Source organism: Phalaenopsis equestris, unplaced genomic scaffold (genome assembly GCF_001263595.1).
Source record: "Phalaenopsis equestris unplaced genomic scaffold, ASM126359v1 Scaffold001044, whole genome shotgun sequence".
In the NCBI taxonomy this organism is placed as follows: domain Eukaryota; kingdom Viridiplantae; phylum Streptophyta; class Magnoliopsida; order Asparagales; family Orchidaceae; genus Phalaenopsis; species Phalaenopsis equestris.
Window position 1 is genome coordinate 79617 of NW_018165483.1, and position 26471 is coordinate 106087.

Here is a 26471-nt window from a genome sequence, read left to right on the forward strand (position 1 = left end):
CTTTCTAACCTTCAGGAACTCTCTCCCCCTTCCAACCTCTCTCAATTTTCAGCCAAAATCTTCTTTTAAAGTTGTGGATGAGCTTTCCTAAGAGCTGCCTAAGCATCCTTTCAAAATTTGACCGTATCCAAAGTCTGATTGGGCATAACCACCGTGCTCGCCGTCAGCGGCCTCGAGGGCGCCGTCCGCAGACCTTATTAATGAATTAGTTATGGAGTCTCGGGAAAATCTTGTCGTTGGCGGGGTCAATGGCACCGTCGGCGCCCTAGTTCAATTTTGCACATTTTGGCCCTTTTCACTCCAAATTTTTTCAGTCCAAATTCGCTTCTTTTTGCATCTTTTTGCTCCAATGACCCCAATTCATCATTCCTGTAACAAAACATAAAAAATATCCTTCTTTAAAGTGCAATATCATAAAAAATAATATAAAATAGGTATGAAAATCAGGTATGAAAATCTCAACATATTTTTCTTTGGTCACACATTTATTGCAAAGGATGTCAGATAACATCAATTATACTGCAGATGAAGTATTAAACTTACAGAATTTTTAAAATCACACGAGTGGTTATATGAGAAGACATAGTGATTATGAGGAGAAATTTCACTCATATTTGGAAAACCTTATGAGAGGTGACCTTATGATGGAGGTGCCAAAGTGTAGTTTTTCCTTCATATCCATGATATCCATCATATGAGCATACTGCCTTTTAGGATAACAATGATACTGATGCTGAGGAGGAGGAGGATTAAACTAAGTACTTTCGTTTAGTTTTTATTATTATTATTGTTGGGAACTTTATGTGGTACAATTATATTGTACTGCTATTTTGTTTTTAAGTCATACTTGTTGAGACTGGTACTTTTGTTTATGTTTTGTTTTTTTGAACACTGTTGTGATGTATTTATGTTATTGTGAGTAGTTATATTTTGTTTTTGTGGTAGTAATTTTTATAACAATATTGTCTAGTGTATTTAGTTAGTCTGTGTTGAACTTAATCCTAAATTTTATGGAGGTTTAGAATATTATTAACTTTCACTTAAGAACTTCATGTTTAATTTTTAATTTACTACCAGGTATTTTCTTTATGTTGAAGTTGTGAATTTTTTTTTGTATGCTTGCTTGCTTTTATGTTATCCTCCACTGCACAGAAGTCTAATGAATCTCTATATGTTAAAGTTAAATTAAAATTTGATCAATTAAATTTTTACTTCTCTTTTTTAATTTTTGTACTTGTATATTTAGGATGTAAAAATTCTTGTAAGCATTGTTATTCTTAGTTTTCATTCCAACCTCTATATTAATATGATGCTAAAATGTTTTATCTTATTAAAAATCGTTATAAAATGTACTAAAAATAAATTTGATCTTGATTTGAAAAAAATGATAATGTATATGAATTTTTATTAGGGAAGTAAAATTTTGAATAAAGAAATGAGTAAGAGAATTTAGTTGAAACCTATAGTAATGAAAAAAACTTAAAGTTAAAAATTTTTAGTGTAGAAATGATAAATAGTGTGTAACTATCTTTAGTAGGAGAAATTATATTTTTGAAAAATTTAGAAAGATTAGACTTTTATTTTCAATGTTTAAATTTCTTTGATTAAAAAAAAAAATTCAAAACTATTAAAAAAGCGAGAGAGAGAGAGAGAAAGAAAGTTGAAAAATGGAGGAGATGCTTGAGGATTAGTGCCTAATCAAAAATTGGTTTCACATCTAATCTTTTTAAAGTATAATTTAGTTTTAATTTATCTTTGTAACTATATTTGGTTTTAAATTAGAATTCTTGTTTGTTTGCATGATTTCTACTTTTAAACTTAAGTGTGGTTATGTGTTCTCCATGAATTTTACGTAGTTTTCTTTATTTTTTTCCTTAAAATGATAAGTCATTAAGTATTGGATGGAAGTTGTGAGAAGTATTAATCTTTAATGTTCGAATAAATTGTGATAATTTTAAACCTTGTACTTTGATTATTTCTTGATTTGGCCAATTAAGATGTTAATATCTGTTGTGAGAACATGTAAGATCCGAGATGGTATTGTCTCAGTCAACTAATGGTAATACCCACATGAGATTGTATGGATGAGAATCTAATTCATATGATTGAGTGCAAATAAATAGAGAAATAAACTTTGAAGGGTATAAAATTAGAGGACTTTAGAGTGACAGGCTAAAGCCCCAATTTGGTTTATAGTTTTAGGTTTTGATACGAGATTTTAGCCCCCAGGTCGAGGGAGAAAAGGGAAATATAAAGTGAGAGATAGTATCTTCCCTACATAACCCATCTTTAAGATTATTTAAACTTTAAATTAGTCAATGTTCTTTATAGCATCTCTAGTAAAGGTAAAGAATATTATTGCTCTTTTTTGACACAACACAATTTAAATACTTCCACAACAAAATTTCTATATTTGTTACTGATTCATGTTAAAGAAAAAGATATTTTATTTATATTTCCTTCATTTTACAAATATCTGTTAAGTTTAGTTAGTTGTATATTTTACTTTCATTTAGAAAAAATTACGAAAAGAATCAAATCTTCATTTTTATTATAACATCTAAAGTTTAAGTAAGACTATTTTGCTAAGTAAAATTTGTTATCTAATTTTTTCTAATTTTAGATGCATATTATCTTTTATTCCAGTGGTTTTGATATTCAGGGCTTAATCGAAAAGTCCAGTATTACTTAACAACAATACATATACTTGCATAGTATCCCATGTAGTATCTCATATTTATTAAATATAATAATTGTATTTTGATTTGCTTCAAAGTCAAAGTTTTGCCTAACTATTGTTGGTGATCAAGTTTTTAGTTCCGTTTTAAAGTAAGAATTAAAAGTAAGGAAAAATTAATATTATAACCACATACATCGTATTGATATATAAAATCGGGATCAATGAGTGAAGTTGTTGTCTTTCTATAAGGGTGGCAGCGACTGTCATTCTGGGCCCCAAACAAAGCTTGACGAGCACTCAAATTGGAACAACTGGAGTCTTTTGGTCCCCCAAGAAAAGCTTGGCGGGGACCCTGGATGTATCATCTTTCTGATACTTGCAATGTGGCTTTTCTTTCTTAAGAATTTCTCTTCGTACTGTCAGAGAGGCTGCACAACCCATCCCATGCAAGATATGGGTGACTGATCATTTTCCTTTTAGGCAAGTGTCTCAAATACGAAGCAAATCCTTGAAATAAATGGACACTTTTCTTTTTCTTTCTATTGAGGAAAAGATCAAGGTGGAATGATAGCAATCCTATGAACATCTTTCATGCCGTGAGCAGCAGACAATGGGTAGAACCAGCTTCCTATTACGATAAGAAAGTCCACAGGAAGCCTCATATCCTTAAGCTCATCAGCCCTTATCTGGTCAATTTTATTCCTTTTCCTCTTTATGGTGAAGCAGCTTTTATTCCACCACTAAGTGTGGGCCAGTGGTGCATACTTAGAGCTAGACCCAATCTCGAATAAGGGTGGCGGTGGGACGTACTCCTCCTCTAAGAGGACCTTCTTTTGTTTAGAATCAATTTCTTCCTTGGTTTCAATAATAGGATAAACCACCATGGACTTCAAAGTCCTCTTAACAGTAGAGACTTTCTTGAATAAAGTTTTTTTAAGTAAAGTGAACTCCTAGTGCGACTACAAATTAAACTCAATTGAAGGTTCTATAACCTTAGTGACAGTTGTCTTTGCCACAGTGTGAGGTAGGTTACCAAGCACCACCTCAATTTTATCAAACCTAGACCCAAATCTGATCACAAATTCTTAGTAGTGAGGAGCCTTGTCAGTTTACAAATCGAGTCCCCCAGCAAACAAAAAAACTAACTTCAGGGCATCCATTATTGTAATTATGTTATTTTGAAGAAATTTAAAATGTCATCTTAACTTGTGTTTTAAAACTTAACCTATTGTGTAAACTAGAGATTTTGTTTATATTATGTCCGGGGAAAAGTTAATTTTGATTTTTTTTGTTAAAAGTTTTAATGTCAAATTAATTATCTTGTCATTTTTTTTTGGCATTTTTGGAATTTAGGATCCTAAGATTTGTTCATTACAAATGGTTCTAGAATCAAAGACATGTCAGTTGTTTCTTAACCAAGACTAAAATGAGCAAAATATACCATCGAGAGGAGGATAATGTATCCTACATAAGAATATTACTCTAATCATGAGAATAAATTTATTAACTAGATATAGGGAGAGAGGATCTTCCCAGTTGAGTCATCAAACTCTTGTGGCTGCTCATTTTGCAATGTCATCTTCATTTCATTGTTTGTTTGAAGTTCACATTGTAGTTGAGGAGTCGCCAGTTTGTTCTCCATTATGCTGCCCTCTTCTTCGAATAATTCTTCTTCTCAGATCATGTGGGTGAACTAAGTGGTGAGACATTGGAGGACTGGGGCAGGCAGTAAGAGGAACAAATAAAAGAAGTATACAGAAAGCCTTCATAAAGTGAGTTTTCACATTGATAGTTCCAAAGTATAAGTTCAAAGTGTGATTAACTCAGTATGCTTTAAAGACATAACTACGAAGGAGACCTTACGAAGGCTAACTACCAAAGAATTCAAGTTGATAGACCTATTTCAAAGTCCACATCCTTCTATAAATATAAGTTTCTATAATTAATTACATCTTAAGTAGTTGAGAATACTTAAGAAAACTTTTGATTAAGATTATAATTTTATCTCAAAAAGTTCAAATTTCATTGTTAAGAAAAGAAATATCAAAGTCCCTAAGTGTGGTGGATTCCTAAAGGTTCTGAACCATCATAGGGTTTTATTTTTGTCGTTGATGGTTTAGTTGAGGTTCATATGTTTGCTTTGGGTTTTGAATGATCTTCTTTGCAAAATAGAGTTAGCACACCCTAATAACATGTGAGGTAAATCTAGGGTGATATCCGTTTCTTGCTTTCAGTATCCCTGCAAAATAGAGTTAGCATAAAACAATTTTGATTTAATTAATTGTTTCTCATTTTTATTTTTATGCAGCCCGATTAAGATGCCCATGCCTTTCTATCATCCCGGGGTTGTCGGGTTCCTTGATTTACTTAGTTTAAGAGATGTTAAAACCTGCTCGGACTGGAAGATTCTTATCAATAATGACAATTTGCATCGTCTAAGAAATCTTTAAAGATCGAGGTATTTAGGGTTCAAGTTGCATTTGATGATCTTTGTTATTAAGGTTTCATTTAAAATTTAATGTCTTTTTTGAATTTTAGAAGTTAAAAGTTTTACATTACTTAAGACTTATTAGCTAAATATTTTTTTTTTATTTTGTCTTTTTTATTTTTTTTATTTGGGATGACCCGATCAAGATCCCATGGTTCCATCTTCCCATGATCATTGGAGTTTGCAGTTTGATTAATCAATAGTAACTCAAAGGTAATTTGTTAGCAATCATGGGTTGCCTCTTCCAAAAGTCCTTCTAAAAAATGGTTGCATTTTTTTTCTGGTTTAAGTATAATGTCTTTTAAGGTAAATTTCATGTCATTTGATTTTGGCTGGTTTGGTACCTTAGCCCAAATTGTCCTCGATTGAGGTTAAGTGTGCCTTTGTTTGTTATGAAAAGTCAAACCCTGCTTAACCTCTAGTCACCTAGAGCTAGGTTGATTTTAGATTGTTTTATGTTGGGTTAAATTGATCTAAAGTGAGTCTTCAAAAAAATTGAGTTAACCTGAATTAGGTTGGTTGTCCCTTGAATTACCTTCAAAATTTTTTAAATCAACCAAAGTTTAATAGGATTGACCCATGTTGACTTTGTTCGATTGGGGTTATCAAGTCTTGGTTTAAATTGACTTAAAGTAAACCAAGTTAAACCAAGTTGGATTAACATGGGAGCAAACCAAGTTGAACTAGGCTGATCTAAGTTAAACCCCCTAGGTTGAATCAAGTTTAAGTTAAATTAGACCTGGGTGAAGTCCAAGTTACTTAGACACGAGTTATTTTCTTAAGTCTAAGTTGGGTAAGATTTAAATCAATTTTTTATTAAACTAGGGTTGAGACTTAAGTCAGACTTGAAGTTAAGTCTCAAGTTGGGTTAATCAAAGTTTAGTTTGATTGTCCCGAGGAACATATCTATACGGTTTAATGAGCATGGAGTGTTCATCTCTTTCACAAAAGACCAAACTCGAGGCTAGTTTTAGGTATTTTGATCTTTACCTTATCCCAAGAGGTGTGACCTCTATTGGGCTTGACAAAGAGTTTTGCCTTGTTGTCACTAACGTCCTCCTTGCTTCAATTTGAAATGAAATTGGTCCTAGCTATGAGCTAAACAAAATGGTGGCTCGAGTTAGTGTTGGAATAAATTGAAGAGCTAGAGAAGCCTTAATTTTGATTAAGGAGATCATTTTAAGGCTTGGAGAAGCTTTTGAAAGGCTTAGATTTGAGTTTTGGAAGGGTTCATGTCAAGAACAAAAATTTTCCTGGATTAGGGCAGGGAAATTAGGGTTCCCTAGTGGTGGTGACGGCTTGAGGGCATATGGGATCAATTGCCATGATCAAGAACATTTTCTCCATTGAGAGGCAAAGGTTTAGAAGGTTGAATAGGGAGTTTGATTGTATGTAGATGTTCTCGTGTTCCTTCTTTAATTAGCCATGAGATGCCATGAGAGAGCTTAGCTATGATTGAAAAAGCTTGGGCAGCTCATCAGAGAGTTCTCAAAGAGATTTTAGAGGGTGGTTTTGGGCAGTGGAGAGAAAATTTGCAAGCTTTCATGGTGGCTTGATCATGGTGGTGAGGATGGAGGTGAGGAAGGCATGGGAGGAAGCTCAAAGTTGATTGTAGGCCCTTTAGGGATAGTAAGGATCAGACTTGATCTAGTTTGACCCATCAAATATTGGTCCATGGAGGCTTGAGCTAGTTGACATGTGCCCTTTCCATAGATGAGTCATCGTGGATGATGCCAAACTCACCCATTAATGGTTGGATTTAGCCTTATTTGACTTGGTGTATCATCCAAGTGTCATGGTAGGTGGGTATTGGGTCATGGGTGGCCCATTAAGAATGGGCCATGGGCGATGTGTTTAGTTTGTGTTTTTTCTTAAGGTTTTGAATTTGGGTTAAATAGGTTGTGTTCTCTCTTAGCGTGGACCCTAATGGAATTTAAAAAATCAACTAATTAATTAATAAATTAATTAAGTGAATTATAAGGATTGACTCCATGGTGGCAATTGGCTCCACCACATGGTATGGGGTCATGGCCATGTTGGGTGAGGCTCAATTGGATTTGCATGTGGTTAATTGGTACAAATTTGGCCAAAAGTGGGGTAGGTCCAATTGATTATGACCATCTCAAGGTGCCATAAAATTTTCGGGTCAAAAGGGCATATTAGGGTTTAAGGTTATTTTTAAGGTTTGGTGGGGTTATGGAGGCCTTTGGTGAGGCTAGGGATCAATTTGGGGTGGTTCCTAGGGTCCATAGGCAAGTGGTCAACCTCAGCTATTATCACAATATTATAAATCCTGGTAATGACACCAGAAAACATGTTATGCTCCCTAGCAACTTGACTGAATTCTTAGAATTAGGTTTTTTTTGCACATAGGGATTTCTCACACAAGTGCACGTATCATTTCAATAATAGTTCAAATTGTCGATCCCACAAGGAACGAGTTAATGAAATTATTTAAGAAAGTTCCAGTCTACTATTTTTAGGTCATAGTTTGGAATTATGATTTGGTGATAGTTCTACCAACTACTCCTACACTATTTTAATTAATTCTAATGTTAAAAATCCACCTAACTTTAATTGGATTGGTGATTCTAGAGATATAAAAGTAACCCCTCTCTTGTGATGATATAAGTGATTGTGTAGGAATATATACTACAGAATATAAATGTTGCTAATGACAAATATGAGCAATCATCTACTTTTTCCTCTCCCGGGTGCATAAAGTAGTTTAGTTAAACTGGTTTTAATTCCATAAACCACAATTTGAACCAAAAAAAACCTATTTCCTTATTTATTTTGATTGCCCTATGAACTACTTTTCCTTCATCTACTAGTTCAATGTGGATACTCTAATCGTTCCTATACTGTTCTTCCAAGTCATAATATATTACAATAAATTTTAACAAATCATATGGCCAGTACGAAAAGTAAATTAAGATTTGATGAATACTCATCACATTAATATTTGATATTAAATTTTATAAGCATCATAAAATCCTACACATTCAACTTCTACATCACGAGAAAAAGGTAAAAAAGATTTATTCACAATGCATAAAGAAAACACCACAAATCATCATCTTACAATAAAGCAAATCCACTAGAATTATGTCTACAAATAGTACAAGATAATGTAGAACACAATACTTAGCATTATCCTTAGAAAAGAGAAGAAAATTTCTCCCTAAAAGGTTTCCAAGTGCTCCTTGCAATGCTGAGTGTATCCCCTTACAGAATTCTCTAAAGTTCCTCTCCAATTTCTCTAATAAAGTGAAAAATACTAAACCCTAATTTACACTACAACTCTTTTGTCTTCCATCACTACCTAAGGCTTCAAAATACTCTTCAATGCTTCCTCAATTTGCTTAAATCAACCCCATAACTCCTTAAGTCGTGTTATAGCGACTGTACAAATCTTTCCAAGAATTGGCCAGCGCCTTGGCGCCACAAAGCTGTCGTTTAGGCGCCGACCTGCCGGTTTGCCTGACTGGATTTTGTCACCTAGGCACCACAAAATGGACACCAAGGTGCTTGGGTGGAGCTCCTTGGCGCCCAAAGGCTGGAGTCTAGGCGCCACTCTATCGGTTTCACCCCCCGCTTCAATCCATTTTAGCTCGATTCACTCCATATGTCCTCCATGTTGTTCCTGCAAAAAAAAAAACACAAAAATACCTTTCTTTAAAGTGCAATTTCATATATAAACAAGTGTAAAAAGTAAAGAAAATTAAGCATGTTTTAGGGCATATCAAAATTCACCAAACTTAAACGTTACTTGTCTTCAAGTAACTCTATCATTTTAAAAATTAATTTATTTAATTTGAGGAAATATGTTTCTTTAAAATTTTCTACAATTTTGCCTTAGGAATGTCACACTGTGACTTAAGAAAAATTTTAGTATATCATCCTAGAACTAGGGTATAAGAAAACCTTGTATTCAACTTCAAAATCCTGATTTCCTATCTACTTCGAAAATCATTGATGTTTGTCAAACATAGGATTCTTAGAAAGTATTAAAAATAGAATTAAAGCACTCGATTTATAAAGATTGACTGATAGGTTTTGAAATATGAACAAGTTTATGATTGTAATAAAGTTTTTTGCTTTAAAAAAATTAATTTGAAATAAATTTTTAATTAGACTTCTCCTCGAGCACCTCCTCTTTTAATATCCTAAGGATCTTCTTTTATAAAATTTATTTCTCTTTTATATTTGAATAGAAATTTAATAATTTTGAATTTCGCCGTACTACGAAGAATCGGTTTAATAATTAGGGCCTCCACTCCGGGTCGTTCGTAAACCTCCCTTGGACCCTGCTACACGGAGCCCTGCGATCACTTCACTCCCTCTCCTGCTTCCTCCTCGTTGTTGTGCGGGAGGGTAACGCTGAAGCAGCTCGATGGCGCTGGCGTTCGACGAGTATGGCCGACCTTTCATCATCATTAAAGAGCAGGAACAGAAAAGGCGGTTGCGGGGACTTGACGCGCAGAAGGCCAACATCAATGCCGGCAAAGCCGTTGCACGTATCCTCCGCACCTCCCTCGGCCCTAAAGGCATGGACAAGATGCTTCAGAGCCCGGATGGTGATGTCACCATCAGTGAGTAACCCTTCGTTCTTACTCCTTTGGCTAGGGTTTTACGTATGTTTTAATTAGGAAAAAAGGATTTGATGTTGGATGGATCTCGGCAGAATTTTTTGATTTGGTTTTTGTATTTCTTGTCCGAGCGCATAAATTTTTCTTATTTATTCTTTTCTCGAAGGTATTAGGCGTAAGGTGATTGATTTGATTTTGTATGCTTACTTTTTTTTTTATGGATCCCACAAACCTGAGTCGTATTTTTACATATTTTATGGGATTAAAATGAAAAGTGCAGATGATGATGGGAATTTGTTGCTGAACACAAATTCGCCATACATATGTCAACTTTGCTTATATCTGATGTTCTTGCTTCGCTCCCTTGTTTCATAGATGTTATTCTGACTAACAGAGCGCTACAAAACACTTTTAGAGCAAGCTGAGAAGTTATGGTTTCGATTTGGATTTAGACTCCCAACAACTGCTAGATTTAAAAAAATTTGAACTTGTGTACTTCATGTTAATCTATGAAGGGCCTGCAAAGGCAGAGAAAGCTTCTGTTATGGTTTCGATTTGGATACTCGCTGTTCTTTTGGTCACCATAGAAATGTATGCTTGATGAATAACGAGATGAGTCAAATTAGCTCGTTTTGTTTTCCTTGCTTTCGGAGAATGGCCACTGTGATAGGGTGGTTCAGAAATGAACGTGATAGAGAATAGGAAGCAGTGTCCTTTTTATATTTTCTGGTCAAAATGTGAATCATGTAATCTGTCACACTTTCTTCTTTGGATATGCAAACATAAAGCAGACAGTATTTATGTTCCTGTAATCTTTTGTTTATTATTTCCTATTCTTTAATTGCTTTTGAGGATATTGACTTTGCAACATATGCTATTTGTCCTTGTTTTAAAACCATAAGCATTCAAGATGTTTGAAGTACACAAGTAAGTTGAAAAAGTAACTCATGAGTTTTATAGTCTGTCGAATAAATTTGTTCTGACGTATATATTTTTCTGCACAGCAAATGATGGTGCGACAATATTGGAGCAGATGGACGTGGACAATCAGATAGCAAAGCTAATGGTTGAATTGTCCCGGAGTCAAGACTATGAAATTGGTGATGGTACTACTGGGGTTGTTGTAATGGCTGGTGCACTTTTAGAGCAAGCTGAGAAGCTGCTTGAACGTGGCATTCATCCTGTCAGAGTCGCAGAGGGATATGAAATGGCATCACGGATAGCTGTTGAACACCTTGAGCACATTGCACACAAATTTGATTTCAGTGTGACCAATATTGAACCTCTTGTGCAAACTTGCATGACAACATTATCATCAAAGATGTGAGTGCAAAATGTTATACAATTCTATCCATTCACATACTACTTTTTTCTTGTGTGAAACTTCCTTTGCCTGATATACTCATTTGTAATTATTGTGATAACTGTTTTGCTCGCCTCGTTAAATTTTTTTATACTTTGCAGATATTTTAGTGTCTTGCTTGCCTTTTCCTTCAGAGCTTAATTCGTTAATGTATGCCATTGTGTCTGTTTATTCTTAACATATTAGTTGAAACTCTTTTTGAAATATTTTCTTTCATGACTAATTTTAAGTTGCATCAATAGCAATATCATTTAGTGTGTAAATTCTATATAAAATTGGTTTGTTTATTAAGATACGATTTTTACATATGATTCTGTTGAATTGAATTACAGAAGGATTTGCCATGCATCTGAAGCATGCATCTTCCTTTGGGCTTATTTAAGGTTCGACTATGTTGAATGAAATATGATTGAGATATCGAGAATCAAACAGATGTGTATGCCATATGAATGTGTATTCCTTAAACATGTAAACTTTTATTTCATATATTTCATGTGTATGCAGAGTTATGTAAAATGTAAAACACTACCCAATTATTTGGGGTTATAGCCACAATAAAGGGTCTACTAGCTCTATTTGATCCAAATGATGTCATTGCATACCTTTCTCTTCCTCATTTATTTAAAACGTGGCCAACTGTAAAGCATTTATTCATTGAAGGATGGATTTCTTCATGCCTCTTCATGAAGGGTGTTTAATGAAAGTTTGCATTCATTCATTCTTACTTTATCAAGGCCTTTTCATAAAAATTTGTATCAATTCCTTTCCACCACTTCATGAAAGTTTGCATCGATTCATTCACATCTTCTTATGTTGGAGTGCTTTATAAATTGTTTTGTTCTTTCCATCACACTTCTTGATGTAAGGTGATTAAGTACCCTAACCACACATCTGAAAGGAGGGGGGTGACTACCATCCAAATCCTTTGTCATGATTTGCATTGCATGTGTTAAGTGTTAATAAGTTCTTGTGATTTAAGGTTATTTATGCTGGCTTAAACTTCTATGTTTGCTATTTATGTATCCTTAGCCAAAGTCCTAATCACTTGCACCTCTTTAATGCTTGAACTCTCTTCTTTGGAGAGCATGCTGCTCCTTGTGTTCACTCTTATTCTTCGTTTCATTAGTTCTTTCTTCTCTATTGTGGAATTATAATAAGGAAATATTGGCGTGGCTTTTATCATAAATAGAAAATGTTTCCTAGGTGTTGGCACAGTCAAGGTTTAATTGGAATCCTTCTGAAAAGAGAAATTAAATGCATTAAGAGAATGGCTTAACAAATTTCAGAACCTATATATTATAACTCGTCTTGTATTGAGGGGATAGGAAAAAAATTCAAAACTTTTTTCCTTGGTCTTTTAAGAGCCATGCCACAATCAATTGCAGTGTGGGTTTTGAATCTTAACAGTTTGTATTGAGGTATGGTTTTCGAGTTGCATCTATTTTTAGAATGTATTTGACTTTATAATGGCTTATTTACATATTTCAATTTTGCTTTTAGTAGAATTTTTTGGTTAAGGACACTTAAGCTCTAAAACTATCTAATTTTACCCTAATAAAAACAAATAAAAATCAAAATTAAACTTAGATAACCTATTCTTTTCCTCTCATGATAGTTTCTACTGCCTACTAAATCAACAAACCAAGCTTCGTCCATTAACCACAAGTCAAGTTTTTGGTTCTAAGCTTCTTTGAGATCTTTTCTTTACTCTTTTATTATTTTTTTTCCTTTAATTTTACTCCGTTTCCTTTCTTCTTCTCAAAGTTAGTTTTTTAAGGGCACAACTACTCTTTTTTCCCCTTTTTTTTTAATTTTCTTTCTTCTTAAGAAAGTCAAATTTATTATTTGCTTTTGGCTTTGCCCACCTTTTTTCTTTATTTTTTCCAATTTCCTTTTTTTTTGTAGTTTTTAATATAATTATATTCTTTGGTTTTAGGAAATTTATTTTTCTTAACCTTTATCTTGCTGTAAACTAATTGTAATTAGATTGCTTTCTTTTAATGTAACAACGTAGTTGTAGAACTTCTACTAATAGTGTAGTTTTGGTTAAGGAAAGCTATTGCTCGGAAACATGAGTCTTGAGTTGAAATAGATGCATATAACACGAAAAAAGGCTACTTGTATATCAAATGTAATTTTTTTTGCAGAAGTATCATAGAATGTGCGAAAGAATAAAATATCATGTTTCTCAAACTTAGAAGATAGAATGTGCGAAAAGAATAAAATATCATGTTTCTCAAACTTAGAAGAATTTTAGACATTATTAAATAAATCCTTATTTATTGTTTTTTTTATTATGTGTGGACTTACTATAATAACTTGATATATGGAAGAATAAATTAATAGTATTACATGAGAAAGAAGATGAATGAGAGGAGCAACTTTAGAGAGATTTGGAGGATGATAAAGCTATTATTTATGTCGAATGTTCTTTAGACAATCATACTTGTGATGATGATAATAATAAATTTGATTTTTGGGGCATAGAGGATTTTACTTTGGGCTTTAAAATACTTAGAATCTAGTTCTATCTCGAGTTACTAATTTTTATCATCTTAACTTGAAAGTTCTATTCAATTTTTTTGAACTTTGTGCTTTCTTATTTTGTCTTTAATGAGTCAAGTTATGTTTTTTCTTATGAACCTTGTGTGTTTTCAAATTTTTTATAATTCTATGACTTTTCTTTTCTTATTTCAAATTCTGTCTCGATTGTATTTGAAACTCACATTTTTATTCATTGGAGGAATCCTCAATTCTTAATAGTTTTTACAACTTTGACCAAGAGGAGTCAAAGTTGGGCCTTACATGGAGGCATTTTGCTCCCTTAAAAAAATGGGATCAAGTATCAAACCCCTATTCGAAAAAAATAGTCAATCCTATTTTTCTTCCCAAATTTGCTTAGTGGTTCTCATTGGAAGACGTGTTTTCCTCATCAAATTTCTTGGTAGAGAAAAAGAGTCACATGAGGATATCGTGTTGGAAAAGATCATTACTCATGAAGGTACTAAATTTTCATACCACATCAACATGGGATGGCAAAGTGATACAATAAAATGTAGGTTAACCATTATTCCACACCACTAAGATTCATAACAATGAGCCTCTTCTTAAAGAAGGAGAATCGTGATTAACTAATTAAGCATTAAGATTATTCATATCATGTGAATATTTATGTATTTGTCAAATTTTTATTTAATATTTTCTATGTGCACGTGCAAATCATTTAAAATAAATTGTGAATGTAAAACTCAATCCAAACAATGGATTTGATTCACTAAAATAAGGGTACCGTCCATCTTTTTTGTTCTAAAGGATGCTAATGTTTCCCTTGCCCTTTTTGATATAAAGTTGTCTAATTTGTAGAAATTTTTCTCATTGAATGATCCATCCATTCATACCTCTTATTGTCGGGGTGTTTCTTGAATGGCTGCATCCATTCGTGCACACCTTTTATTGCAAGGATGCTTCATAAAAGTTGCATCTATTCTTCCACTCTACTTCATTAAATGGCGCTCAATCATCCATTCACAACTTTTCATTTAAGGGTGCTTCATGAAGTGTTGAATTTTTTGCCTTACGCCTCTTCATATAAGGGGACTTAAGCATCCAAACCACACTTATAAAAGGGTTAGGGACACCCCAACCTAAGAGCATCCAATTCACTTGTCATGCTATCTACTCCATGCTTCAAGTGCAAATAAAAATGGTTTTTTTGATGGTGGGTTCTTTGTTGTTGGCCGAAGATTGCTAGCATGCTTTTTTTATAATTTTTTCTTTAACCAAAATGCTTTTGTACTCACTATTTTTCTCTTTAAATCCTAAATCCTTTTATATGGGGATGCCACTCCTTTAATGGATATTCTACTCCTTGTTATCACTATTTCCTAATTGTCTTTTCATTAGTTCTTTTCATTTTCATACTCTCTATCTTAAAACTCTCTTATTTAAACATCACTTTACTCCTTGAAGTGTTATTCTGCTTTTCGCTATCACTAATCCACACTTTTGAAAGATATCTATTTATTATTTACCCCTTTTTAGTTGATATTGGAGAGCTTTGTGCCATAAATTAAAAATTTGCAAAGTACCCTTTTCTAGAGAAAACTGTGCGAGGTACCTTTTTCAAGAGAAAACTTAAGCTGAATCCTACGAAGTCTTTCAAAGAAAGGGGTAAAACACAAAATTCCTTTTCGAAGGAAGAGCTAATCATCTTATAATCCCTAAATTGCTTGGTGGTTCTTTTTTTAGTGAATTTTAATCTTTGTCACTCGCATTATTTTGGATCAATATAATAGGAGGGGTTTTATTTCCTTCATCATCGTAATGGAAGTAAATGAGATCATTTACTCAAATTTTGTTTTTGCAGCTTTTGATAAATGAATTATTGAGAAAGACTTATTTTAATGATCCGAGGTTTGATAAATATAGTTGGGAGGGGTTTTATTACTTCATCTCCTTGATGAAAGCATGTGAGATTGACGTGGATATGTTTAATAGGTTTGAAGTGTTTTTGAAACAAGAATGGATGGTTTAGGGTTGTTAGTAGGCTAATGAATGTGGTTATTAGTTGCAAGGTTTTAAGACAAGTTATTGGCATAAATTTTATGGCAATTAACGACTAGATTTTCATTGGTGGAAAATTATGTGGAACTCTAGAAGTTTAAGCAACTAATGTGATGATTGGTCAATTGGATTTGTTTAGGAAGTTATGAATGTTCTTAGATTTGTCACACCATTGGATCATTGGAATTGAATTTTGGTGCGGGGGATTTCATATGTCAATGTTAAATAACTCACCATAGCACAAAGGTCTCTGTAGGGTCATAGCGCATGATGCTTGGTGCTTGGTGTAGCACACGTCATTTTAAACTTTGCACAAAATATAAAAAAGTAATAAACATACAGATAAATATAAAATAATATTAAATGTGATGATAAAAAATTAGAAATAATATTTAAATTCAAGTGCCTAAAACCTCAATTACTTAAAATACTATAATTTTTTTTAAATTTAATATTTTTATAAGCGGTTAAATTAGTCATCCAAAGAAGGATTATCATCATCACAAATAAAAAAGACTCAATTTCTTTATCAATATCATTTTGACCTCGCAAAATATAAACTTTATCATCATTTTCATTAAGCGAGTGGAGTTCACTATTTTTGCGCTCTATATATTTACATTTATACTTATGTGTGTATATCTGTATATACACAGACATACATATGTTTGCGAAATTTACACACACTCCAAACAATTCTTAATTATTTACATAAACAATCCCCAAAGTTTAATATTTACTTATATAACATTTTGTAGCATAATTGCATTAAAACATATTCATAAAAATATGAATTTACATATATATATCACACATTTTTATTAATTTACATATTCAACACTGAAAGTTTAATAGACATATATAACATTATGTAGCTTAATACATTAAAACATATTTATGAAAAAATATGTTCCACTTTAAGAAAGGAGTGTTAGTGGCATTTTTTATGTGATATTGAAAATTTGAGTGTTGTATAAATAAATATTAACACTTAGACGATAGATAGGCAAATATATAAGAATTGAATTGTATGAATGTAAATTTTCCTTTATTTTTTCAGAGTAAATCCTAAAACTCAACTTGATGTGCACTATGCCCCATACGCAATTGCTCATGCATGATATAAATGAGACGCTTTTTTGGTGTGCTATGCCATGCAAATGGTTCTGAGAGTGCACTGCACCTTGTCCCATGGTGTGCACCATGTTGCATTGTTGACATGTATGGGGAGTATGACTCTATTTTTGAAGAGGTTTAGGGTGGTTTGACCTTCTATGAAGAAGATGGTGATTTAACTTTATGAGAATATGAAACAAGAGAGGAAAGGATATTGTAGGGCTCATGAGCCTTGATTCTGGATGTTCATAAATCAATCCAAAATACTATTAGTACATCAACACTTTATAATTAAAGGATTTACAAGAGATTAAAGCTACTTCTCATTGAAGCAATGAGGATATAATAATACATGAAGGGCTATAAAAAGGAGGGAAATATAATAGAAAGAGGTGTTTCACTTTAAGAAAGCAGTGTTAGTGGCATTTTTATGTGTTATTAAGAATTTGAGTGCTATAAAAATAATTATTAACGTTTAGACTGATATGCAAATATATAAGAATTGAATTGTATGAATGTCAATTTTCTTTATTTTTCATGTAAATTTAAAAATCAACTTGGTGTGCACTATGCGCCTTGCGAGATTTCCCATGCTTGATGCAAATGGCGTGAGCTATTTTGGTAAGCTGTGCTACATCATGCAAGTGGCGTGAGGGTGCGCCGCGCCATGCCCCATGGTGTGCACTATTTTGTATTATTAACATCTATGTGTGATAGGACCTGACCTTTGAAGAGGATGCGGGCTGTTTGAAGTTCTGTGAAGATGATGGGGATTGAAATGCAGCAGAATAAGAAACAAGAGAGAAAATGATATTTTAGGGTTCATAAAACTTGATTGTGAATGTAAATCAGTCCAAAATAGTAATAGCACATCAACACTTTATAAATACAAGATTTGCAAGAGGTTAAAGTTATTTCTCATTGAAGAGTTGAGGGTATAAATAATGCATGAGAAGGGCTTTAGAAGGGACTGAAATGTAATAGGAAACACACCAAAAGATACCAATTAAAATTCATCCTATGGCTATTATAGAAGGCTCACTCATTGAACGCTATTTTGGAAACTACATAAATCACTTCAAAAGCATTTATTAAAATATTTGATCCTCATTGGGAATTCTCAATTTGTTTTGATTGTTCAGCTTCCAAAATTGTTATTATTTAAAAAGTTTCCTTCAAACCTCACAGGATGCCTCTTTGCCTATTCTATCTACATCATGGATGATACACACAGATTCTTGTTCTTGTTGTTGTTATGTCCAAAATTTGTTGTGTGGATCATTTTTTTTATGAATGGGAATGGCTAAGTTACTACTTCTGTATTACAATATATGTATAATATGTTACCTGAGTATGCTGATATTGCCACATTAAGTTACCTCATCATACTTATTTTTCTCGATTTTTGAACGTTCACCTTATTGTTGCAAGTTATTTTGAGTTTCAAATGGACACGGGAACCCGTGAAACATTTTATGTATGATATTGCAAAGGCTATTATTTTTTCCTATGATCCACAAGTTAGTAAAATTAAATCCATTTTATGCAGAGTCAATCGTTGCAAGAAAAGTTTAGCAGAAATAGCTGTTAAAGCTGTACTAGCAGTTGCAGATTTAGAGAGAAAAGATGTCAATTTGGATCTGATTAAGGTGGAAGGAAAAGTTGGAGGAAAGCTGGAAGATACTGAACTCATATATGGAATCATTGTTGACAAGGATATGAGCCATCCTCAGATGCCCAAAAGAATTGAAGATGCAAAAATTGCTATTTTGACCTGCCCATTTGAGCCACCCAAGCCAAAGACAAAGCATAAGGTGGACATTGACACTGTGGAGAAGTTTCAGACTTTAAGACAGCAAGAGCTCAAGTATTTTGATGACATGGTCCAAAAATGTAAGGTAGGTCAATTCTAAGCTGCATGTGATTTCTGTCTTCTCTGTTTACCAAATGAACATAATAGCTATGGTGATTTTGGAAAAAAAAAAGAATTTTTTGTCATGCGCATTTTGTTTTGGGTAATTTTCTCAAGCGATCATTCTGGTGAATTATTCAACATTTTTTAGATAAATATAATATATTTTTTCTGCGGGTAACAACTGCATTCTCTATTGATAAGGCACAGAGACAACAAAAAACTGTATAATCAACTTGTTTGGCTTGCAAGACTTGATGGGAGTTTGGATGGTTGTTGGTTCAAGGAAATTTGTAGGTTGTTGGGGATTATTCTAAATAAGATAAATTCTATTATGCATTTATGTCTGCCCGTGCTTTTGTGTGTGAATGCTTGTTAACAATCTTGCATGCTGTTTCCATTTTATGTGCTTGCAAGGCCTTATTTCAAGGCCTGATGAGAATATGAATGGTTTGGTTTAAACAATAATGTTGGTTTTTGAGGATTTCTCTGAAAGGACAACTATATTTATGCATTCATGCATGTATGCTCTTTTGCCCCTTTGTATGAATGCATGTTGACAATCATTCATATGTGCATGTCTGTTTCCATCTACATGAGGCTGTGTTTACGTTTATGAGCATGCTTGGACATGTCAAATTCTTTTCATAGCTGATTTATTTGTATGTTGGTTTTCTATGTATTATATATGGCTTTTTATTTTTTTGCAACCCATTCATAGTTGTGTCCTCGCTGATCATTTCCTAGAATTGTTAGCTCTTGAACCATGCAAGAAATTGTTCCTAGTGCATGTAATTTTATTTATTTCAAGCTTTCTTAATTTTGAACCTTACAGTTTAAGTGACTCCCATCTTTTCAGGATGTTGGCTCTACTCTGGTGATTTGCCAGTGGGGTTTTGATGATGAGGCAAATCACTTATTGATGCATCGCAACTTGCCTGCTGTTAGATGGGTTGGAGGTGTAGAATTAGAACTGATTGCAATTGCTACAGGTATGTTTGGATGCTGAGGTATTTGGGTTGTCTTCTAGTGCTGTGATGTGTTGTTTTATTATGTTAGATTGTAATTTAACTTTTTTTTTTTTATTGCCTACAGGTGGCAGGATTGTTCCTAGATTCCAGGAGTTGACACCAGAAAAGCTGGGAAGGGTACACTTGCCATTTGGCCCGCTTGATGCTCATAGTGCATGGAATTTTGAAATTTTTTTCTCATTTGTGCCATAGTTGTGGTTCTACTGGATCATTTTGTTTTCAGTTCAGAATCAACTTTTTCTTGCTTGGATTGTATTGCATTTTTGTTTATAGAAATTAAGAAACCAATTTTCTTGATCTAATTCTTTTGCAGGTTATCATGTTGTATGTACTTACCAGTCTTTTAATGGAGTTGTCGTGATAAATGTCTCTCTGTTGTAAGTGTGTATGGAATTGTTGTGGTAAACGTCTCTCTGTTGTAAGAATGTGCGTGTGTGTAACATAAAATAATTTTCTAATCAACTTACATGTTAATGGGAGTTTCAACATATTTTGAACTTTAAAGATAATTTTTCTTAAGGACAGTAGTATATTTTCTTTAAGAAATTTGCTATATAGGACAATTCAATTCCCAAAAATGACAGATTCCGATTTTTGGTTATAAAATACTTGTAGAAAGTGTTTTACTTCAGTAATCCCTTTCTAATTACTCCTTATAAGTTGAATATTCTATACATAGATTGCCAAGATAACACAAAGCTAAAGCGTCTGAAGAAGATGGAGTTATTTTTTATGCTGTTCTGAAGCCACCCTTATTAATAACTTCGTAGAACTTATTGAACCATGCTTGAACTTTTTTATTTAAGCCATATATGGCCTACATGAGCTTACATACTATTGCCTCCTCTTCAGCAGCATAGTCTGGTGGTTGCTTCATACAAATGTCTTCAATGGGATCATCATAAAGGAATTTATTACTTATACCATTTGCAGTAATGACCAGCTTTGTTTTATAGCGATATATATAAGAATTCAAATGATGTTAAGCTTGACAAGGGGGTCAAGATAGTTGATTTCATTGACTTTTGTAAAGCTTTTGGCAAGATGAACTTAAGCCTGACAAATGGGGTGGTGTAAGGCAGTATATTTCAACACTCCATGCATACCAATTTAGCTTTGGTTTTCAGTTTAGCATCCATAATTTGTTCCTTCTGACTTTTTTGGTGTTCCTTCTGCAATTTTCTAGTTCATCTCGGTATATCTTGGGAATAGAAGTCAAGGACTAAAGGTTAAATGCAAGAAGTTAGAGGAAAGATGATCACTATACACATATGATTGAATATGATGATCAGTTTATTGTTTTTTACTTTTACAAAGATCAATTTGCATGGAGATGAGCCAATTCTTGAGACGTTGATGCTCTGTTGGTTTGAACAAAATGAATGGTGTTGTTATAGAAGGCAGATGTTGTTGTGTTTACTATAGTAGAGGCTTAGGAGGAAAATGACTAAGTGGAGAGGATGGTTTACTGAAATGGTGTGGAGACACATAGGGAGAGGACTGATGAACATATGCTGAAGTATATACCTGTCTAGTATTTAGGCTTATAATAGAGACAGTCTTTTTAAAATATGAGAGTATCCTAAAAAATGTGCATCGAATGAATTTAGGAGAGATTTTGTAAATGGCATGAAAAATAAGAAAAATGAGCAAGTGGAGAGGTTGATTCACGAAAATGGTGTGGGGCTCTAGGAAGAGGACTGATGAAGAGTAACTTATTCCAAAATATATATCCGTCTCGTATTTAGGCATATAATAGCAAAAACCTCTCTAAAAATGAGTGTATCCTAAAAGGATACATTCTTTAAGAAAGTATTTGTTAATGAATTGAATATACAAAGCATATAGGCAATGATGTCTTCAATAGGAAAATGTGATAGCTCTAGATAGATAATGAATAAAAAGGTTACATCATTAAGGATGATAGACGAGATACATTTGTGAAGTAGCATGTAGTCAAAGTTGTGTCACTCCAAAATTGACTAGGAATATTCATATGGAACATCAAGGCCTAGGCCATGTAAGGAAGATGAACTTTTGTTTCTCAATGGAAAATGCATAATACGTGTTGAAGACTTCAAAATTATATTTGAATAAATTTATCTTTGTGATATGAGAATGATTATTAATAAAGGTAATGAAGCACCTAAATTCTAGGTGTGTACAAGAATTGAATCCCAAATATTAGATTAACCTAATTCAAATAGGGCATCATTAAACCTCATCATGTAAAATGGAAAGACACTTAATGATTGCGTAACGCTTAGGCATTACATTCACCTTGGATGGGTACGAGGAGATAGGATTTAACTTGCTTAATCTTTGTGGTAGGTAATGGTCCAAATGATAAGGCCATTGATACAAACCGATTAGGGAAACGGAACAAGGGACCTCAAGTGTCAAGTTCTAAACTCAATTTCAATATTTCCACCATTTATTTTATAACAAGATCTTAAACATATAGTGAGAAGGATAAAATGTTACATCGTAGTTGTGAGCTTTAGTGAGATAATGAATGGATAACAAATAAATATTTACTTTGCGAACATCTACATTGCTTACAAAGGCTTTGTAAAGTATAGAGCTTTTCATAGACGAGGGGGTGAGTGATGGATGAGGTAGAACAAATATTAGCATTTCCAAGTAATGTTAGCATTCTATTGCCTTTTATATTGAAGAAGCACAGGAGCCTGTAAAATCTTGGATGTGCTAGAGGAAGATAGTTTTGCGTGGAAATGACATTTGGGGGGGGGGGGGGGGGGGATATTTGTTTCAGAGTGTTGAACAAGGTGATGATGCTTTTGAAAAAATGGAATGATCATTAACATTGTACGATAAGGTGAGCATTTGATTACCATCCATATGTAAAGAAGCACAATAGACTCTAAAATCTTGGATTTACTACTCGAAGAAACTGTTGCAAAGCCATGGGTGGAAATGAAATGGTGGGGGGTTTATATGTATGGTTTGAGAGTGTTGAATAAGGGGATAGTCCTTTTGAGGAAGGTTGACATACCTTGAAGAGTTTTGGGAGTGAAAACAGTAGTAATTAGAGGCATATTGGACAATGGAGGGACAATCATGTTTTGCTCAACAATGCTTTGAACGATTGGTACAACTCTAATGAGAGAAAGGAGAAAAGGACTTTCTCTCATGACTGTATTCGTCATGACCATGATTGCTATTAGTTTAACCACCATTACCATAATTGATATGATCATTGTCAGTTTTAGCAAGGATGAAAATGTCATAAACTAGTAGAGCTGGTGTCAAAAGTTTTCAACTTGAACTTTGCCAAAACATAAAGGGGTCATCAAAATAGTTAAGTTATCAAACGATTAAAGAAAAATCTTGAAATAATAAAATTTTTCTATTTTTTATTTTAGAGGAAAAGTATATGAACCCAACAAAAAGGATTTCAAAAAGGAATAAGAAGGTTCTTCACAAATCATTCGTTCTAATTTGAATGATGAATTGGGGAAATTCTAACAAAATTAAAGATTCTTTTGATGATACACTCAAAATCAATTTTCATATTGGAAGAACCATAAAAGATAAGAAATAAGAAATGTTTAAAATTTATGATAAGATAATATTGTGATCAAAGAAACATATTTAGAAAATTTGAGAAAGTTGAAGTTGAAATATCTTATTAAGGGTCTGTTTGGGGCAGTTGCAGCTTATCCAGATTATCCAGACAAGCTGTTTATCCTGATAATCTGCTGATAAGCAGCTGATCCGGATAAAATTTGAGATAAGCTGTCTGGTTGTTTGGTTTGTGCGTTTGGAAAACAGCTAATTCTGGATAAAAGACCAGTCTGCCCCTATTTTGAAAAAATTGTGTAGTTGTTTGGTTTGTGCATTTTTGTAAACACCTGATCTTCCAAAATTAAAATGATTGTAATGAAAATCAACTAAGAAAATGTAGAGCACACAAGTTGAAAATTTTATAACTTCAATTAAAAAAATGTGCTTTGATGACCGTCCTTTGTATTAAAGAGTTGTTAAACTTACCAAGCTCAATAAAAATTTTGTATACTTCTCTATAATGATCAAGTTTGGAAAGTTTTGAATTTAAAGAATGATATATGATGACTGAAATAAAAGTACACATTTGTTGGATCCACCTTAATCCTTCAAGCGTAAGAAAATAGTAAAAATATTTGCAGACCTAGCTCTAGCGAAAGTTTCATGTTGAATTTTTACAAATCTAAGGAGAGAAAAGATTAAAAAAATAAAATAACAAAAGATACACAAACAAATCCAAATGAGAGAAAAAAACCATCCTAAGGAGAGGAAAGAACAAAAAAAAAAGGCAGCAGTTTACCGAGCTCGAGCCGAGAGAAATGGGGGCAAGAAGTAGGCGAGTCAGAGGAGGAGAGGTGATACCGAGTCTTCGACGCAGGTGCTCCGCCCATTCTTCCACCGTGCGAGAGGAGAGTAGATCGGTCTGACGCTTAGGCGAGAGGAGGAGAAGAGATTGGTTCGATCGAACGCTTAGGCGAGAGGAGGAGGAGAGGAGATCGGTCGATGGGTCAAACGCTTAGGCGAGAGGATATCGGTCGAGCGGTTACGACAGAGAATGAGGCGAGGGCAGCGAGTGTTCTTTGCTCGATCGAAACGCGGATCGCGAGGTTATACCCGCGATCCGCGTCTAATAGAAATTAGGAAACTCCATTTTCAAAAAAGCCCGTAAAACGCAATATTCAAAAAATCATTTATTGAGAAAGACATTTTGCACAGAGTGTTGACATGATAGGTTTTACTCATTTGAAAATAAACTGAATGGAGAGCGTCCAACCTCTTAGTATTATTTTTTGAAACTTGACAACTGAGGTAAGAGATGGCCAAATGGTCATTGACCGAGTAAGAATGCCATAGCCAAATCTTTACTTTTTTGAAAATGTAAAGGTGTCACGAGATCTAGAATAGGAAGATGAATGTGATGCAATTTGTTATAAGAATCGATGGCTAAACAAATGTCTCTTAATTATAGGAGATAGTTGTTAGTGTTGAATTTTATAGCCTCACCATAGTTGGAGGTTTTCTTTTTTTTTATTAAGAGACATTGAGAAACCATGATACCATTAAAGGAAAATGAGTCAGGGAATTGGAGTTATCTCATATCATCGAGAATTTGTAATGAAGGAAAGATTGTGCTACTAGTTGAGTGACAATAAGTGAAATGGAAATAATAACAAGAGATGCAAAATGAGGTGTTGCAACAAGTGTTGGCTGTGTTTGAAGCATGTGTGGGAGATATAAAATTATGGAGGTTGGTGAACGAGCATTAATGTAACAATCAGTGTTGTAGTGGGATATTGTGCGCTTGGGTAATTGTTTGCATGGGTTTACATTGAGCAGACAACGGATCAAGCTTGTGCAAGCTGGCAGTAAAGCTGCATAATAGCAAGCCTGTGTGGAGGAGAGGTGGAAATGGGACACCTGGTGAGTCTGGCAGTTGGAGTTATCTCATATCATTGAGAAGTTGTGATGAAGGAAAGATTGTGCTAGTAGGTGAGTGACAATAAGTGCAATGGAAATAATAACAAGAGATGCAGAATGAGTTGTTGCAACGTTGTTGGGCGTGTTTGAAGTCATGGGTGGGAGATAAAAAATTATGGAGGTGGTGAAAGAGCGTCAATGTGACAATCAGTGTTGTAGTGGAATATTGTGCGATTGGGTGAGTGTGTGATGGGTTTACATTGAGCAGACAATGGATCAAGCTTGTGTAAGCTGGAAATGAAGTGGCATGATAACAAGAACATATGTGATGAGGTGGAAGTGGGACAACTGGTGAGCACATGAAAGTTTTGGTTGCCGGGGGTAGAAGGAATAGAGTTGACTATTGTTTGGGATAACATTGTTTTGTTAGATGAGAAATCTATTTCTTGTGTTTATTTTCCATAGAGTCAATGCAATAAATTTAATCTACTAACTATATTATAAAGTAGTTTCCTAATAATTGAGGTCTCATTTGTTGTAAACTTGTGTACTGGCGTTATCAAGTCTTAACTTATTAGAATGACACTATTGGTAGTTAATTTGATGTTATTGAAGGTGTGCTGTTTTTGTTAGGAAGCTATCCTTTTGTTTTTATTGCTGACATTCTTATGATAAGTGTGAATTAGTTCTCAATTGGTTCTCTGTTGCTAACAAAGCTACTTCATTTTCTTCTACTCATAGATGGACCAAATTTTGTTAACTTTCAGCATTGGGAAGTTATTGGCTTAGCATTGGATGTGGTGAAGCTGATTTTGCAGCTTGAGAATGGTGATTTTTGCGTTGTCATTATCGTGTGTTGGATTAGGTTTGGCATGCCATTGACAGTATTGGTGTTAATTTGATTACAAAATTTGTCATTAAGGGGTATATAATCTTTATGTTTGCTGGGATCTATGTGTGTGTATACAGGTGGTTCGATGATTCAACCTTACAATTGGGTTTCCTTTTATTTTTTTTTTTATGAGACCTTTAATGGAAGGGATCTAAACTTTTGCCATGAACTTGGCGGTCCTAATTTATGGGTTAAACTGAAACACATGCAATAAAGGCGAGGCTTCAAAGGGCATTTTAAATCATATTTATTACCAATATGATTATATAGTGCCAACAATACACGCCCACATGTGTGTGTGTGTGTGTGTGTAGAAAAGAATATTATTATAGATGATCCTCATTTAGCTTATTTTTAAATCATCCAATGTATAATTGCCAAATTAATTC

General features: G+C 33.7%; 1 protein-coding gene across 1 annotated transcript in view; it reads left to right on the top strand.

Moving 5' to 3' along the window:
- The first annotated feature begins 9424 nt into the window (after window positions 1-9424).
- LOC110032874 (T-complex protein 1 subunit epsilon) overlaps window positions 9425-26471 on the top strand; it is a 39135-nt gene continuing 22088 nt past the window's right edge. Inside the window, exons 1-5 of the mRNA XM_020736648.1 lie at window positions 9425-9763; window positions 10765-11083; window positions 18352-18700; window positions 19574-19706; window positions 19810-19862. Of these exons, the coding sequence (XP_020592307.1) occupies window positions 9565-9763; window positions 10765-11083; window positions 18352-18700; window positions 19574-19706; window positions 19810-19862 (1053 nt within the window). The 5' untranslated portion in view covers window positions 9425-9564. The remainder of the gene's footprint in view (window positions 9764-10764; window positions 11084-18351; window positions 18701-19573; window positions 19707-19809; window positions 19863-26471) is intronic.